The 15,287-nt window shown below is 37.3% G+C and overlaps 2 protein-coding genes across 2 annotated transcripts in view; both read left to right on the top strand.

Moving 5' to 3' along the window:
• The window catches only part of LOC127635274 (collagen alpha-1(XV) chain-like), a 119,689-nt gene extending 116,961 nt beyond the window's left edge, over positions 1 to 2,728 (top strand). The window contains exon 42 of the mRNA XM_052115182.1: positions 1,876 to 2,728. Within this exon, the coding sequence (XP_051971142.1) occupies positions 1,876 to 2,134 (259 nt within the window). The 3' untranslated portion in view covers positions 2,135 to 2,728. The remainder of the gene's footprint in view (positions 1 to 1,875) is intronic.
• Positions 2,729 to 11,109: 8,381 nt separating this feature from the next.
• Positions 11,110 to 15,287, top strand: part of LOC127635275 (reversion-inducing cysteine-rich protein with Kazal motifs-like) — an 80,556-nt gene continuing 76,378 nt past the window's right edge. Inside the window, exon 1 of the mRNA XM_052115183.1 lies at positions 11,110 to 11,362. Within this exon, the coding sequence (XP_051971143.1) occupies positions 11,293 to 11,362 (70 nt within the window). The 5' untranslated portion in view covers positions 11,110 to 11,292. The remainder of the gene's footprint in view (positions 11,363 to 15,287) is intronic.

The raw sequence follows: 15,287 nt of genomic DNA, 5'->3' as shown, positions 1-15,287 counted from the left end.
ATATTACTGTACTTGACTGTTGTGTAACTGGGTATTTATGTTCCGACTAGTCATCCAACAATCACATTTTTGCATAGTTTTTTAGCTTTAATATTTAAGTTAGTGTTTTTTTTGTAGTTTTATTGTAATGATACCTTTCTTTCATCATTTACTCACTCTCATATGTATCTTAACCCTTATCACGTTCTTTCTTTTTTTTAAGAATATCCTGGCTGCTCTTTTACATACAGTAAAAGTGAACAGGGATTGGGTTTGTCAAGCTCAAAAATGACAAGAAATATCCATAAACATACCATAAACAAAGTAGTATGACTTACATTTTTGGTCTGTTCTTTGCACAAAGCTAGGCTATCTGAAGGCTTGGAATGTATCACATGAGTTTATGGACTACTTTTATGCAGCCTAATCTCATGGAAATAATGTGACTGTAGCAAATTTTGCAAAATTATATTACGTGTTTTTTTACACGTTTCGCGGCAGTTCTGAGGTCAAATGTCCATTGAGTGGCGCTAAAGACGAGTTCAATTTTCTTCCAAACATATAATGTTTTTAATGTTAATGCTCTATCTAGTTTAACATAAACAAAACTAAATTAACCTAAACATTAAACCTAAACCTATCCGATAGTGTCATTTTGTGTTGCTTCTATTCTCTTTTTTGTTTTGTTTTTGCTCGAACATCTGGACTCGTCTTTTGCATCGCAAGTGCAACACTATGTGTTCAGTCATACGTAACTCTCAGAAAGATTTAGCATGTTAATGTGAGTATGACATATTGATAGAATATTAGTCTTGGTGGACTAGATCTACTAACGCTACTGCTGCAAAGCAAGCACAGAGACATGCCACTGCTATAAAATAAACGTACAGAACATACTGTGTTAGCATGTGGACATGCTGCTGCTGCTGCACATATGCATAAAACACAAGACATGCTGCATCAAGCATATATTAAATGCTGCTGCACAAGTAAACCTTACAAACAATCCCCACGTAGCAGATCTAGACATTTGGAGCTGGAGTGGAGGTGGGTTTCAGAGAAAAACTCATGCAGCGTGCTGCAAAGAAACCAGCTTATCAGCCAAACTGAACCATTTAAACAAGCAGTTAAACAAAGAAGAAGACTCAAGTTGATTGGTTAACCAATAACATGTCAGAGGACCAATCAGCTCACACCATGTGAGCCAATTGGCTCATGTTTCACATGTGAGTGAGCCGATTGGCTTTCGCAAAACAAGTCAAAGAACCTATCATCTTGTGGCACAGAGTTGCATGGCTGAACTTTGGTCATTTATACCTCTGGATCGCAAGAGCAATAGTATCAGAAATATTGTTTTCGCACTCAAACTTGTAAATGTAGTTGGTTATGTGACACAAACATTAAAATGTATTGCTTACTGGTCATGTACCATTGAAAAAAAGTATTTAGATGGTATAAGATTGCATTAAGTGAAGAACATGGTGAATAGTAAGTGTTTATGATCTGATAATCTGCCATTATGCTCTTATACCGTTATAAATGTCATTGCTGTTGCACCCTAGTGTTTATTTCACCAGAAAACTGCTGCTATATGCACAACAAGCCACATAAAAAATAAAAAAACATTTTGCAAAAATGTATGTATAGTAGCTTGATTAAATGAGATTTGCTTAATTGTATGATACTTTTAAGGTGTTTGTGTTGTTTTGGAGCTTTACAGACTAGTCTAATACTTATTAAATCAACCCACGACTAGTCGATTTTTAAAATATGTAGTTTTTGAACGTCTTTAGTTCCTTTGATCAGAGCTTTATAGCTACTTCTGTATGTCTGTAGCCATACATGTTTTGTCTCATCACAATTTACATTCATGTGTGTGCATATTTATGTGTGCAGGCCTCAAAAGGCTGTATGGCATGGATCTTCAGAGAGAGGCAAGCGGCTGGATGCTTTGAACTGTGAGTCCTGGAGAGCCGGTGACATGGCCATTACCGGTCAAGCATCCTTTCTCTACAGTGGCTTACTAAACCAGCAAACCCGCAGCTGCTCCAACCACTTCATCGTCCTGTGCATTGAAACCAGCCACGACCACAAAACCATTGAAGAACTCCAGAAGGCACAGTATCGCCACAGAAGATGGTATTACAGATACTAAAACCCTCTGTTACCGGCTCACCGGAAGATGTACATTTATTTGGACAGAGATGCAATGACAGAACCCAAAAGTCCAATGACCATTGAATCTCTGGCTTTGGGCACAAGAACTTACAACCAAAGCCATCTTTCTAGAATGTAAAGTGTATTGTCCCTTTCCCAATGTTGGACATTTGGGAATTGGCCATTTTTAAGACATTTTGATGCACTGTAATTTTCATATATCATTTTTGGTGTTGATTTTCCAAAACAACAAAAGTCTTTTTTTTTTTTAATCTTGCCATTTATTTGTTTGTTATTCTGTTCGTATTTAATTTAATTTCTATGTTTTATTTATACAGTGGCCACACGTCATTTAAAAATGCCATGTGAGTAAGGATAAATGTGTAATTTATGATTCCAGATGTTCAAATGAATTATCATGCCATTTTGTTTTTCTGACTTAATCAAACTACAGTCTTCAGGTCACACAGTATGTGACTGCATTGTCTTCATAAGGTCTTCACAAAACAGATCGTCAAGGCACCCTTTTCTGTCCATTTTATTTTAACAAAGAAATGTAAGCATTGTTTTTGTCTATTGAATAAAACTCTTTTTTTCCTAATTAGATCTCCATTCCATGCCAATGTTTCTTCACATCATACCTACCAATAAAATGGCACAACTTTTAAAAACCGCAAGCCTAACAGACTGGTCACACTGTGACTTTGGCAGCAGGAGGTCGAAAGTTCTGCTGCTGAAATTGGAACTGCTTACCAAAATTCAAATCACTGCTCCTAGTGGCCAAAGCTGGAAGTGTTGTTGAGGTGTAATGTCCAAAGTGTAGCGCCTAAAGCAAGTTGTATTTTAGTTGTGAATTACAGTCAACAAGAATACATATTTTATTAACTTTAACCACAACCCTAAGCCTAAACTTAACCGTCAGTGGAATACAAATTAAATTTTAGAGTTAAAATGTAACCTCTTAATGATTTCCACCAATGTGCATGTGAATGTAATTTCTTCCTGGTTACCATGGGACTAAAACCAGTGTTTTGGAGATAGTAAGAACTATCAGTAGCACCATGTAGAAAGGTAAACCGTTTATTTAAAGCAAAAATGTCTTGAAGGGGATGATGTTTGTCAGTAATTTGGCAGATGGAGTCGATTTCAGGGAGTCGATTTACATTCAGAATCAGCCTGTTGATTTCCTGTGTTATCATGTTGAGCCTGACACCTTTTCAAGCTGAATCAAAGCTTTTAAAACTGATTCTTTAGTTGAACTGATATATGCATAGTACAAACAACTACCCAAGATGAGTGTGCATTTGTACTGATACTCTATTTTCTCATTTAGATTTTTATTTACAAAGATTCTGAGAAACCTGACCTAAGGTGAACCCAAATGTAACACCATTGTGAGTGTTTACGGACAAATTTTGTGAACCTGAAATGGCATCTGCGGTAAACCTTGAAACAGAAATAGAGGCATTTCAGCATGCTAAACTGACTGCTGTTTATTGGGAAAGTTTGCACCTCCTAAACATGGAATATGGAGGGGGCAGAAATAACTGTTTTTTAAATGGTTGGCAGTGGTCATTGAGTTTGCATGGGATTCATTGTTTTTAAGGTCATTCTGGTGAGGTTTTGAACCCTCAGACTGGCAAAACCACATTGTTATGTTGCCCACCAACACACACCATTTGCTCTCAGTGTTGCATGTCTGAGTTTCACTACAATGGAATGTTGTGAGATGTACCACACTTGACCTCACTGAAAGTTTTTTTTTTTTTTTTTTCTTGGCCTGATGATCATACATATATATAGTATTGTAAATAGATAAACAATTGTATATTTCATGTTTTATATGAAGAAAAGACCATCTTTGGTCAAACTTGGTCACCATTGTTCACTATAGGATTTGCAGTTTTTAGCATTGCTTTAGTATCTGTCATCTTTTATTCAGTCAGGTCAGGTCTCTGAATACCTTATAATAATTTAGTATGGTAACCATAGTTTCTGCCAAAATAATAAATTAACTTGTGTGTGTGTGTGTATATATATATATATATATATATATATATATATATATATATATATATATATATACACACACACACACACACATGTACATTTATAATTTTATTTAGAATTAATATAAATATGTTTTAAAAATTAAAATGACAAAGTATTCGTCTTAATCTCTTTTTGTTATTTTTAATACTTTTGTAATTTATTATTATTTATTGGAAACTTATAGAAAGTTACCAAAGTTTTTTTAAACAATCAGTTTAGTAAATAATTTTTTTGTCAGAAACTATGGAAACTATGTTTTTAAGGGATTCTTTACTACGGTATATGTGTATTTATATGAACTGACCAGTCATACTGTTCCATTTTTATTTCAATTTTAGTTGCAATATTATTGCCCACCCTCCATAGCTGCTTATCCCCATAGCCTGTATAAAATCGCAACGTTTTCTGTTATGGCCACAGACTTTTACTAAGTTCTGCTATAGTTTGAAAAAAAGCCACCATATACCATAGCTTTGATCACTACATGGATCATTGCTCTCTTTGTCCAACAGGAGGCCTTATATATGTGACAGCTCACTTTCTCTCCTACCATTAAGACTGACATTTCATTATGTCATATAGAGCCAGATGTGTGTTCATTAGCACAGTGCTCTATGATTAGGCAACTAGATTAGGGAGTTTAGGCTCATTAGGATAATGAAGGTTACAGTTGACTTTTGTGTGGCTAAATTGTTTGGACTTCATATGGCAGACTTCTACCCATTAATGGTGAGCGACCGTGCATGAGAATTAGTGCTGTTTCCTGATGGTCTCTCGCATCTTTCAAGCCGAATCTTGCATGCAGCCACAACAAAGCCACATTTTTTGATTGTGAGTAGTAATTAAAGTACAACGTAGGATGTGACGGAAGGACCCTTGATGTAAATGGGACCACATGGCAATTCCTAGAGGTTATAAAGCAACATAATTAAATACAACTTAGTTATTTGCGTTCACGAAAAAAGTAATAACAGTCTCCAATTTTCTCCTTATTTTAGTTTGCTTTGGAACACCTACTGTAATTAACTCAAGACATCTTAGTTATGGCTTGCTTCAAATAGGGTGTCATTACCTTGATAAACAGCTATTTGGATGAAGTGGCCTGCCCAAAAGCACAAAAGAATAATCTACAATCCAAACCAAATAGCACATGTTGTACCCTCAGGAGTACTGCCATAGATGCATAATAAAGATCTAAATAAGGGCTTTACTGGTAGCAATAAGGAGATCCTTAGAGGTAAATGCCTAAAATGTATTATGCGTGCACGTATTTTACATTATGTTGACTTAATCCAACCTTGATAGCCCTTTTTTGCAGCATATCTTTGCATATCTATCCTTCTCTCTCATTTATTTTGAAGGGGCATCTCCTGATAAATCAGTTCTAGTTATGATGAGGTCAAGGATCATATTTTTACCCTCCAGTCCCCATTGAATGTGCAGATGGAAAACCACAGAGGACATCTGTGTTCTAATATGATTATGTGCATAATGGCCTAAGAGCAGGATACAGGGTCAAAGGTTTGATGTGTCATGTGGATCATACAGATGTGACAACCCTTAGCTGAACAATACCTGGATCTGTGTCATTTCTAATCAGTCTTTTGAGGCGTTTTTTACTTTTATTGCTTTTTCTGATTCAGCTGTTATTTTTGTTTTGTTTTATTTATTGTTTTTTCATGTGTTGAACAGTTGAGCATTGACCAAATTTCTGGCATTTAAATACACATAAAAGGCTTCCTCATCCACTTAATAGACAAGAATAGCCACGGTGGGTTCATGCCATTGCCCTGGGCCTTATATCCAGGGCGGCCTGAACATTAGTCCCTTTGTGTTAGTCTACTGTTTTGTCTCTTATTTGGGAATCACTAAATTCAAAGCTTTTCTTCTGAATTTGAGTAAATTAAACCTAATTTTGTCCACTGTGCATGCATTGTCATTCTGTGGTTGTCGTTTGGTTTGTGACTGCTTTTGAAAAAATAAAAAACATCAGATAAACATAAGACATTAAGTAGTAGCTTATACCTTAGACCTACACTTAAAGTTAGAAGTTTACATACACCATAGCCAAATACATTTAAACTCAGTTTTTCACAATTCCTGACACTTAATTGTAGAAAACATTCCCTGTCTTAGGTCAGTTAGGATCACTACTTTATTTTAAGAATGTGAAATGTCAGGATAATAGTAGAGAGAATTCAGCTTTCATTTCTTATATCACATTCCTAGTGGGAACAAAGTTTACATACACTTTGTTAGTATTTGGTAGCATTGCCTTTAATTGTTTAACTTGGGTCAAAAGTTTTGGGTAGCCTTCCACAAGCTTCTCACAATAAGTTGCTGGATTGGCCCATTCCTCCAGACAGAACTGGTGGAAGGAAAATGTATGTGGATATATTGAAGCAACATGAGTCAGGTTTGTAGATCTCCATGCTCGCACACACTTTTTCAGATCTGCCCACACATTTTCAATTGGATTTAGGTCAGGGCTTTGTGATGGCCACTCCAATTTCTTGACTTTGTTGTCAAGCCATTTTGCCACAAATTTGGAGGTATGCTTGGGGTCATTGTCCACTTGGAAGACCCATTGTGACACAGTTTTTTCTCCCTGACTGATGTCTTGAGATGTTGCTTCAATATATCCACATGCATTTCCTTCCACATTATATCATCTATTTTGTGAAGTGCATCAATCCTTCTTGCAGCAAAGCACCCCGGCTTCCATCCCATGCTTCATGGTTGGGATGGTGTTCTTCGGCTTGCAATCCTCACCCTTTTTCCTCCAAACATAACAATGGTCATTATGGCCAAAAAGTTAAATTCTTTGTTCCATCAGGCTAGAGGAAATTTCTCCAAAAAGTAAGATCTTTGTCCCCATGTGCACTTGCAAACTGTAGTCTGGCTTTTTTTTGGAAGATTTGGAGAATTGGCTTCTTTTTTTGCTGAGCATCCTTTCAGGTTATGTCGATATAGGACTCTTTTAACTGTGGATATAGATACTTGTCTACCTAGTTCCTCCAGCATCTTCAAAAGGGCCTTTGCTCTTGTTCTGGGATTGATTTACACTTTTCACCCCAAAGTATGTTCATCTCTAGGAGATGAATGCGTCTCCTTCCTGAGCAGTATGATGTCTGCGTCGTTTCATGGTTTTTATAGTCAAGTGGTTTTTATTTTCATTCAACCATATACAGTTAGTACAGTACACAGCGAAACGAGACAACGTTCCTCCAGGACCATGGTGCTACATAAACCAACACAGGACAAACACAGAACCACATGAGACTACACAGACTGAATAAGACCTACACATACCTATATAAAGTGCACATGCAAACATGTGCAAAAAGTACAGGACAGTACAATAATTACTAAAAAGGAAACAGGACAATAGGCACAGTAAGGGACAGTGAGAGACAGTGCAGTGCCAACCAGTATACATTTCTAATCTGAGTAGTGCAAAAAGATTACACTTAGTATGCAGAATGAAAACATAACAAACTATGAAATAGTGTTCTATGGACATATCAGTTATTGAGGTAGCAGCCAGGTATAAAGTGACAATGAATTAAGTGCAACTCTGGACATGTGCAAAAGTTGGATGGTGTACAGGTGTGTGTGTGTGTGTAGTCCAGTCTCTGAGTACTGAGGAGTCTGATGGCTTGGAGGAAGAAGCTGTTACATAGTCTGGCCTTGAGGGCCCTAATGCTTCGGTACCTCTTGCCAGACGGCAGGAGGGTGAAGGGATTGTGTGAGGGGTGTGTGGAGTCATCCACAATGCTTTTTGCTTTGCAGATGAAGCATTTGGTGTAAATGTCTTTGATGGAGGGAAGAGAGACAGGATGCTCTCGATAGTCCCTCTATAGAATGAGGTGAGGATGGGGGATGGGAGATGTGCTTTACTCAGCCTTCGAAGAAAGTAGAGATGAGGCTGGGCTTTCTTGGTAATGGAGCTGGTGTTGAGGGACCAAGTGAGTTTCTCCACCAGGTGAACACCAAGGTGAAAACCATGTGGTGCTCTTGACAATCTCCACAGAGGAGCCGTCGATGTTCAGTGGAGAGTGGTCACTCTATGCTCTCCTAAAGTCAACAACCATCTCTTTTGTGTTGTCCACATTCATAGACAGGTTGTTGGCTCTACACCAGTACGTTAGCCTCTGCACCTCCTCTCTGTATACTGATGAGACCTACCATGGTGATGTCATCGGCAAACTTGATGATGTGGTTCGTGCTGTGCATTGCTATGCAGTCGTGAGTCGGCAGAGTGAACAGCAGTGGACTGAGCACACAGCCATGGTGGACCCCAGTGCTCAGTGCGGTGGTGGTGGAGTTCCTGATCCGTACTGACTGAGGTCTCAAAGTCAGGAAGTCCAGGATCCAGTTGCAGAGGAATGATTGTGTTGATTGCTGAGCTGAAGACTATGAACAGGTGGGTGAGGGCAGATGGAGGGTGGTGGCGATGGCGTCGTCTGTTGAATGGTTGGGATGATATGCAATCTGCAGTGGGTCTAGTGAGGGGGAAGCTGGGTCTTGGTGGTGGCTTTGAAGCACGTTGGAATGACGGCGCTACTCAGAGAGATGTTGAAAATTATGGTAAGGACATCTGCCAGCTGGTCTGCACATCCTCTGAGCACTCTGCCAGGAATGTTGTCTGGTCCAGCAGCCTTCCGTGGGTTGACTCTATGTAGAGTTTTCCTCAAATCAGTCGTGGTAAGACATAGCACCTGGTCGTTGGGAGGAGGGGTGGTCTTCCTCGCCGCCACGTCGTTCTGCACCTAAAAACGAGAGTAGAAGTCGTTCAGCACATCTGGAAGGGAGGCATCATTGTCACGGGCAAGTAAGGTTGTCCTGTAGATGGTGATGGCCTAGATGCCCTGCCACATGTGCTACATGTCACCGCTGTCATGGAAGTGATTGTGGATTCTGGACTGTGCGCGCTTTGCCTCTCTGATGGCCCGGTACAGTTTGGCCCTTGCTGTTCTTAGGACTGCCTTGTCACCTGCTCTGAAGTTGGAGTCTCGGGTCCTCAGCAGCGCACGCACTTCCGCAGTCATCCACAGCTTCTGGTTGGAGCGTGTTGTGATGGTCTTGGAGAAAGTAACATCATCAATGCACTTGCTGATGTAGCTGATCACTGATGCTTTGTATTCCTCCAAGTCGGTAGAGTCGCCAAATGTTGCAGCCTCCCTTAACATGTGCCAGTCAGTATACTCAAAACAGTCCTGAAGAGCAGAAATGGCTCCTGCTTCTGAAGCGGTTTTGTGCACCTGACAAGTGGTCTGTATACTGGGATTAGCATAACAGAGATGTGGTCTGAGTAGCCAAAGTGGGGCGGGGCCCCTCTCATTACAAAGTCCACATACTGATGGAATTTAGGGAGCACTGTCTTGAGATTTGCATGGTTGAAATCTTCGGTGACAATAAACAGTCCATCAGGGTGAGCGTTCTGCAGTTCGCTAATAGCTCCATACAGAGTGCTTCCTTAGCATTAGCACTGGGGTAATGTAAACTCCAGTGGTGAATTCCCGTGGTAAATAAAAAAGTCTGCATCTAACAGTCACAAACTCCACCAGCGATGAGCAGTAGCTAGAGACAAGCATAAAGTTCTTGCACCATTCCATGTTGATGTAAACACACAAGCCACCACCGTGAGTCTTACCACACAGAGCTAAATTTCTGTCGGAATGAAATGAGGCGAGCCCTTCTAGCTGAATGGCGGCATCCGGAACTCTGTCGCTGAGCCACGTGTCCGTGAAAACAAAGACGCAGCAGTCTCTAATTTCAGCAGTCTCTAGCTTCTCCTGCAGATCATCATGCAGCTTGGTTGTTGCATGATTCTTGTATTTGAGCAGTGTCTGGCGATGGTAAACATGAACACCGTTTGCTCCGATGTCCATGTGCTATAAATGTTGGGCTAAGAAACAAAAATAGCACCATTTTGGATTCGGAGCGGCCATCTTGGATTTTTTTCTTATACTGGCGTATTGTTTGAACAGATGAACGTGGTACCTTAAGTGGTTTGGAAATTGCTCCTAACGATGAACCAGACTTGTGGAGGTCCACAATTTTTGTTTCAGAGGTCTTGGCTGATTTCTTTTGATTTTCCCTTGATGTCAACCAAAGAGGCACTGAGTTTGAAGGTAAGCCTTAAAATACATCCACAGGTACACCTCCAATTCAGTACACCTATTAGAAGCTAATTGTCTAAAAACTTGACATAATTTTCTGGAATTTTCCAAGCTGCTTAATGGCACAGTTAACTTCTGACCCATTGGAACTGTGATATAGTCAGTTAAAAGTGAAACAATATGTCTGTAAATAATTGTTGGAAAAATTTCTCATGTCATGCACAAAATAGTAGTTTGCTAATATGAAATCTGTAAAGTGGTTAAAAAAAAATAACTATAAAAATAATAATATAGTTTAATAACTATAACCTAAGCGTATGTAAACTTCTGACTTCAGCTGTATATAGACTTCCTGATAAGGTTATAATATCAATCTATCTATCTATCTATCTATCTATCTATCTATCTATCTATCTATCTATCTATCTATCTATCTATCTATCTATCTATCTATCTATCTATCTATCTATCTATCTATCTATCTATCTATCTATCTACCTGTTTATCTGTCTATCTGTCTGTCTGTCTGTCTATCATTACATTTCTTATATTTTGTAATACAGCCATGAATGCAACATTAATTCATCAATTATTATGGTTTTCATTCCAACTTAAAAAGGAGTTATATTATTTGAATCAAGGATTAACGGCCTTAGTGCAAAATAATAAAAGCGAAGCTTCTGAAGTTTTGTAAGACATTTTTTTTTTCTTATGCGGCCGTCCCCTTACCCCACCCCTCGGGTACATAACGATATAAGTGCGGTGATTTCTCATGGCTCCGTTAACCCAGCCCACCTCTCAGCAGTCCTCCATCCGCACATGCTCAGAGCTCCAGCTCCGCTCGCGCTCCGCGTCTCCTCTGTGCTCGCGGCCTGTCCGCAGACACACACGCTGATGAACTCCTCCTAGGAGAATGGTCTCATGGAGCTCGTGTCTCGTTTGCGTTTGAGTCCACCATGCACATTAGGATTTCAATAAGATGTATATGTGTTTTGAGATAATCATTTTGCTTCTCTCCTGCAACTTCTGCGTCTTCGTTTATACTCAGGGTAAGTCCGCTTTTAGTTCTCTTTCTCTGTTTCTACTTGAGGATTTATCCGATAAATGATGTTTTGTACCGACAAGATAGTGAAGGCACTGACTGTGTGTGTGTATTAAGAATAATACATGAATAACGGCATAATAACACAATAATAGCAAGTTTGGACTTGTTGATTCTGATGCACCGCTATTCTCAGACCTATCTTTCACGGATTTCTCACATCTATTGAATTCTGTCGTATTATGATGAGTAATGATTCAATTATCATTAATTAAATACACCGGTATTGACTTGAATTGTCAAAGATCTTTATGTACGCTTTCCCGAGCCGACTGTATTCGGACTGTAGCCCTACCGTTATATTCGCATAACTACCCGAAGCTTATGCATCCATTATTCATGATTCATGCTGGTATAGACAGGATATTGGCAGATAATAGCTTGAAATATTAAATAATATGCAACTGAACGTTTTAAAATGCATATTTTGGATAGAAGGAGCCTGCTCATATTGGGGTGTTCTCTCTTTTGGGTTCTTTACTGATATAATTGAATGGGCGTCTCTCTTCGAATGCACGGAAGAAGTTTGACTCATGCTGTTCAGTTACTGCTGATGTCCTGTCAGGATATAATCATATATAGGTTACACTTTACAATAAGGTTATATTCATTAACATTATTAAATGCATTAGATAACATACACTAACGATTAACTATATTTATATTGTATTTGTTTATCTTGACTAATGTTAATTTCTAGATATAGCCTATACTATTGTTCATTTTTAGTTAATATTAGTTCATAATGCATAAACTAATGTTAACATATGCAACTTAAATTTTTTTAATATATTAGTATGTTGAAATAACTTTAACCAAGATTAATATATGCTGTAAAAGTGTTAATTCTTCATAATGATAACTAAACATAAATCAGTTTAACAACATCAACCGTACACAATATTTCTTAAGTGGAACAAACACTTATATTTTGCCATTTTTACTTAAATTTGCATACACTTAAAAAACAACAACAGCCTTATAGACAGAAAGTGTTGACCATCTATTGACAAATCTATTGGTAGGTTTTAGATCTGACACAAGGGAAAGTTAAGACTCTTGTTAATCGGCCAAGGTGCCAAGCAAACAAGGTTATCGTCCTTATGCTGATAATCGCAAAATATTGGCCAATTTTATCGGTCTGGCCGAAATATCGGCCTGTCTATTATACCACCATAACATAGGATTATTGCTTAACTTATCAGTTGTTTGCATTCAAACATGAAACAAATATGAAAAATATTTTATATATTTTTTTACTATTTTGTAGTATATTAACCAAATGATCGCTTTTTCCTTATGTGGCCTAATACTATTATGTGTGCTAATGTTATTGAGGAAAGCATTATAAAAGTGTTAAAGAGGTGAGAAGGCATTGGAAACATTTGTTATTGCTATTTTGGTTTTCAGTTAGCATTTGTTTTGTGGTGTCACAATCAGCAAATCTCTCTTTCCAATGCATTTTGCAATGGCGAAATGTTTGTCTCTTCTTGTAAATGAAAATATTTTTTCCCTGTGGTTTTGATGTATTAATATGTATAAAAAAATATAGCAGATAATGTGAATAGTATATAATGACATTTTCAAGTCAGTATTCTTTCATGTTTCATGTTTCATCATTGTCAAGCTAACATCTGGCTGCCAAATTCCTTTGAAGTTTGTGTGTAAAGTGTGTTTTTGTGGACATTTACTCTCCAAGTAAATATCTGATGTGAGACAGTTGACACATATTAAAGGCATTAGGCTACTTTTGCTTTTAGATAGATAAAGTGACCATGCAAAAGTTGGCTGTTAACCTTTTGAACCTTTTAACCTTATTTACTCACAGTGTGTGCAGCTTAGCTTCTCTAGAAGCATCATTGCTAAGCAACTTTTTTGCTCTCACAGTTCACTTAAAAACATGCATTTCCTCCAGAAGTTGCCTTGAGGTAATCACATCTCTTAGATCTAGCAGCGTCTCACGTTGTACCTGTTTGAAGCTCTTTTTTTCTGTGCAAACATCTGCAACCAATTTAGACTCCTTCAAGTAGGGCACAGGACAAGAAGAGGAAAAATAGAGGTGGCAGCCCTAGCCTAATATCAAAGCCCTGTCATTCTTACAGCTAGAGTAAGGATTGCCATGGAACCTACAGCTAAAACTATTATTTAGGTCAAAAGACAGGGTAATAATTGTGGCCACAGTGTGTTTGAATATACCGTATATTAAAAAATTAAGATCTAATTCTTCAATTTCAAGCTCTTGTTTCTCGCTTGCTTTTTCATCGCAACTTCTACCAGGACATTTAAAGAAGTATTCCTTGCTCTCTCTCTCTCTCTCTCTCTCTCTCTCTGTCTGTGTGTTTGTTTTTGTGCTTTTGGGCACATGGTTATATTTATTTTGTCACTTTGTCACCACAAATGGTGGTCCTAAAATGAGTACTTATTCTGATGTAATGTTGGAGGGTAGTTTGTTTGATCTTTCATCTGCAATTCCATCCACCTGCACCTCTTTACCTAAACATATTCAAAAAATTACAGCTCATTTACTAATTTTGTCCATTTTTCAAAAGCATTTGATTTGTATGGACTGTACTCTATTTTCAATTGTGTTTGATGTCTTGTTATTGGATTTTAGGAGCCAATGGGGTGACACTGCTCTGTGTTTTTAGTCTGGGATGTTTCTTACATCTGTTTGGAATATTGATCTCACCTGGTTTCACTTAGATTGCAGACACACATACAGTATATCTGCCGTACATACTGTATGCACGATCATAGAACTGGACACACGTTATGCCCACATGTCTTTTGGCCATTTAAACCCATCTGGCACTTTCATGTCATACTGAACTTCCAGAACGTATTCTGACTATTCATCACTTCTTATTCAGGAAATCCAGGGATGTACACTGATGTGAGTGGTGAACAATTAAAGTTTGTGTGTAAAGTGAATATCTTAATGCTATAGCAAAGTAATATTGTGCCAAAGAGCAATTTAAATGGATGCATCCCATGTTAAGAAGTCCATTTATTCTTATAAGTTTTTTGTCTTATGACATCTATCTTTAAAATATTTTTGAAAGAAACTCTTTTAAGCCAATTCCTACAAAGTAAATGTTTTGCAATGACCTTTTAAACAACTGATTGACAACCACATATTTGGCTACATTTAAAATATTTTCACTCTTCTTCTTCTAACTCAGAATTATGAAATTTGTCTTAGATATTGAAAATGGGAGTATGCTGCTTAATTCAGCATGAGTTTCTTTCAGTCTGAAAACCATTTTGAGAGGATCTCCCTGAAATTTCAGTCAAGTCAGTAATTGACAACTGCTCGTATTGTTGATCTTCCAATTTTCTGCAATTACGACTGTAAAGTTTTTTTCTTCTTTCTTTTCTGGTTATGGCTATCACTTAAAAAAAAAGAATGTTAGGAAATTTAATATTTTGTCAGGTATCCTAAAATTGTTCTTCATAACCTCTAAAATATAAAAATCAAATATATACAGTATATATATATATATATTGTTTATATGACTTAATATAGGCATTTCATTTGAATTGTCTAGTCTTTAACCAAATTAAATAAATAAAACTTAAAATATAATTGGTTTTAATTTGTTAAAATTTAGTAAATTCAATTTGATCTGAAATTTGTTATGAAATTAAAAATGCATAAATCTTAATACAACAAAAGTTGGGGCAGATTTGTTTATGTATGTATTTATTTGTTTATTAAAAATAAAATAAATATGTATTACTTTGTATGCATTTAAATTATTTATTTACAAAGAAATAAACAATTTACAGCAAAAGTTGAGGCAGATGTATTCATTCAAATTAAATTAAAAAAATTTTTTTTATAGTACATTAAAGATTTGTGACTGAAACCT

Source organism: Xyrauchen texanus, chromosome 42 (genome assembly GCF_025860055.1).
Source record: "Xyrauchen texanus isolate HMW12.3.18 chromosome 42, RBS_HiC_50CHRs, whole genome shotgun sequence".
NCBI classification, from domain to species: Eukaryota; Metazoa; Chordata; class Actinopteri; order Cypriniformes; family Catostomidae; genus Xyrauchen; species Xyrauchen texanus.
The sequence above is the reverse complement of the archived record's forward strand: the minus strand, read 5'-3'. Positions and strand labels throughout refer to the sequence as shown.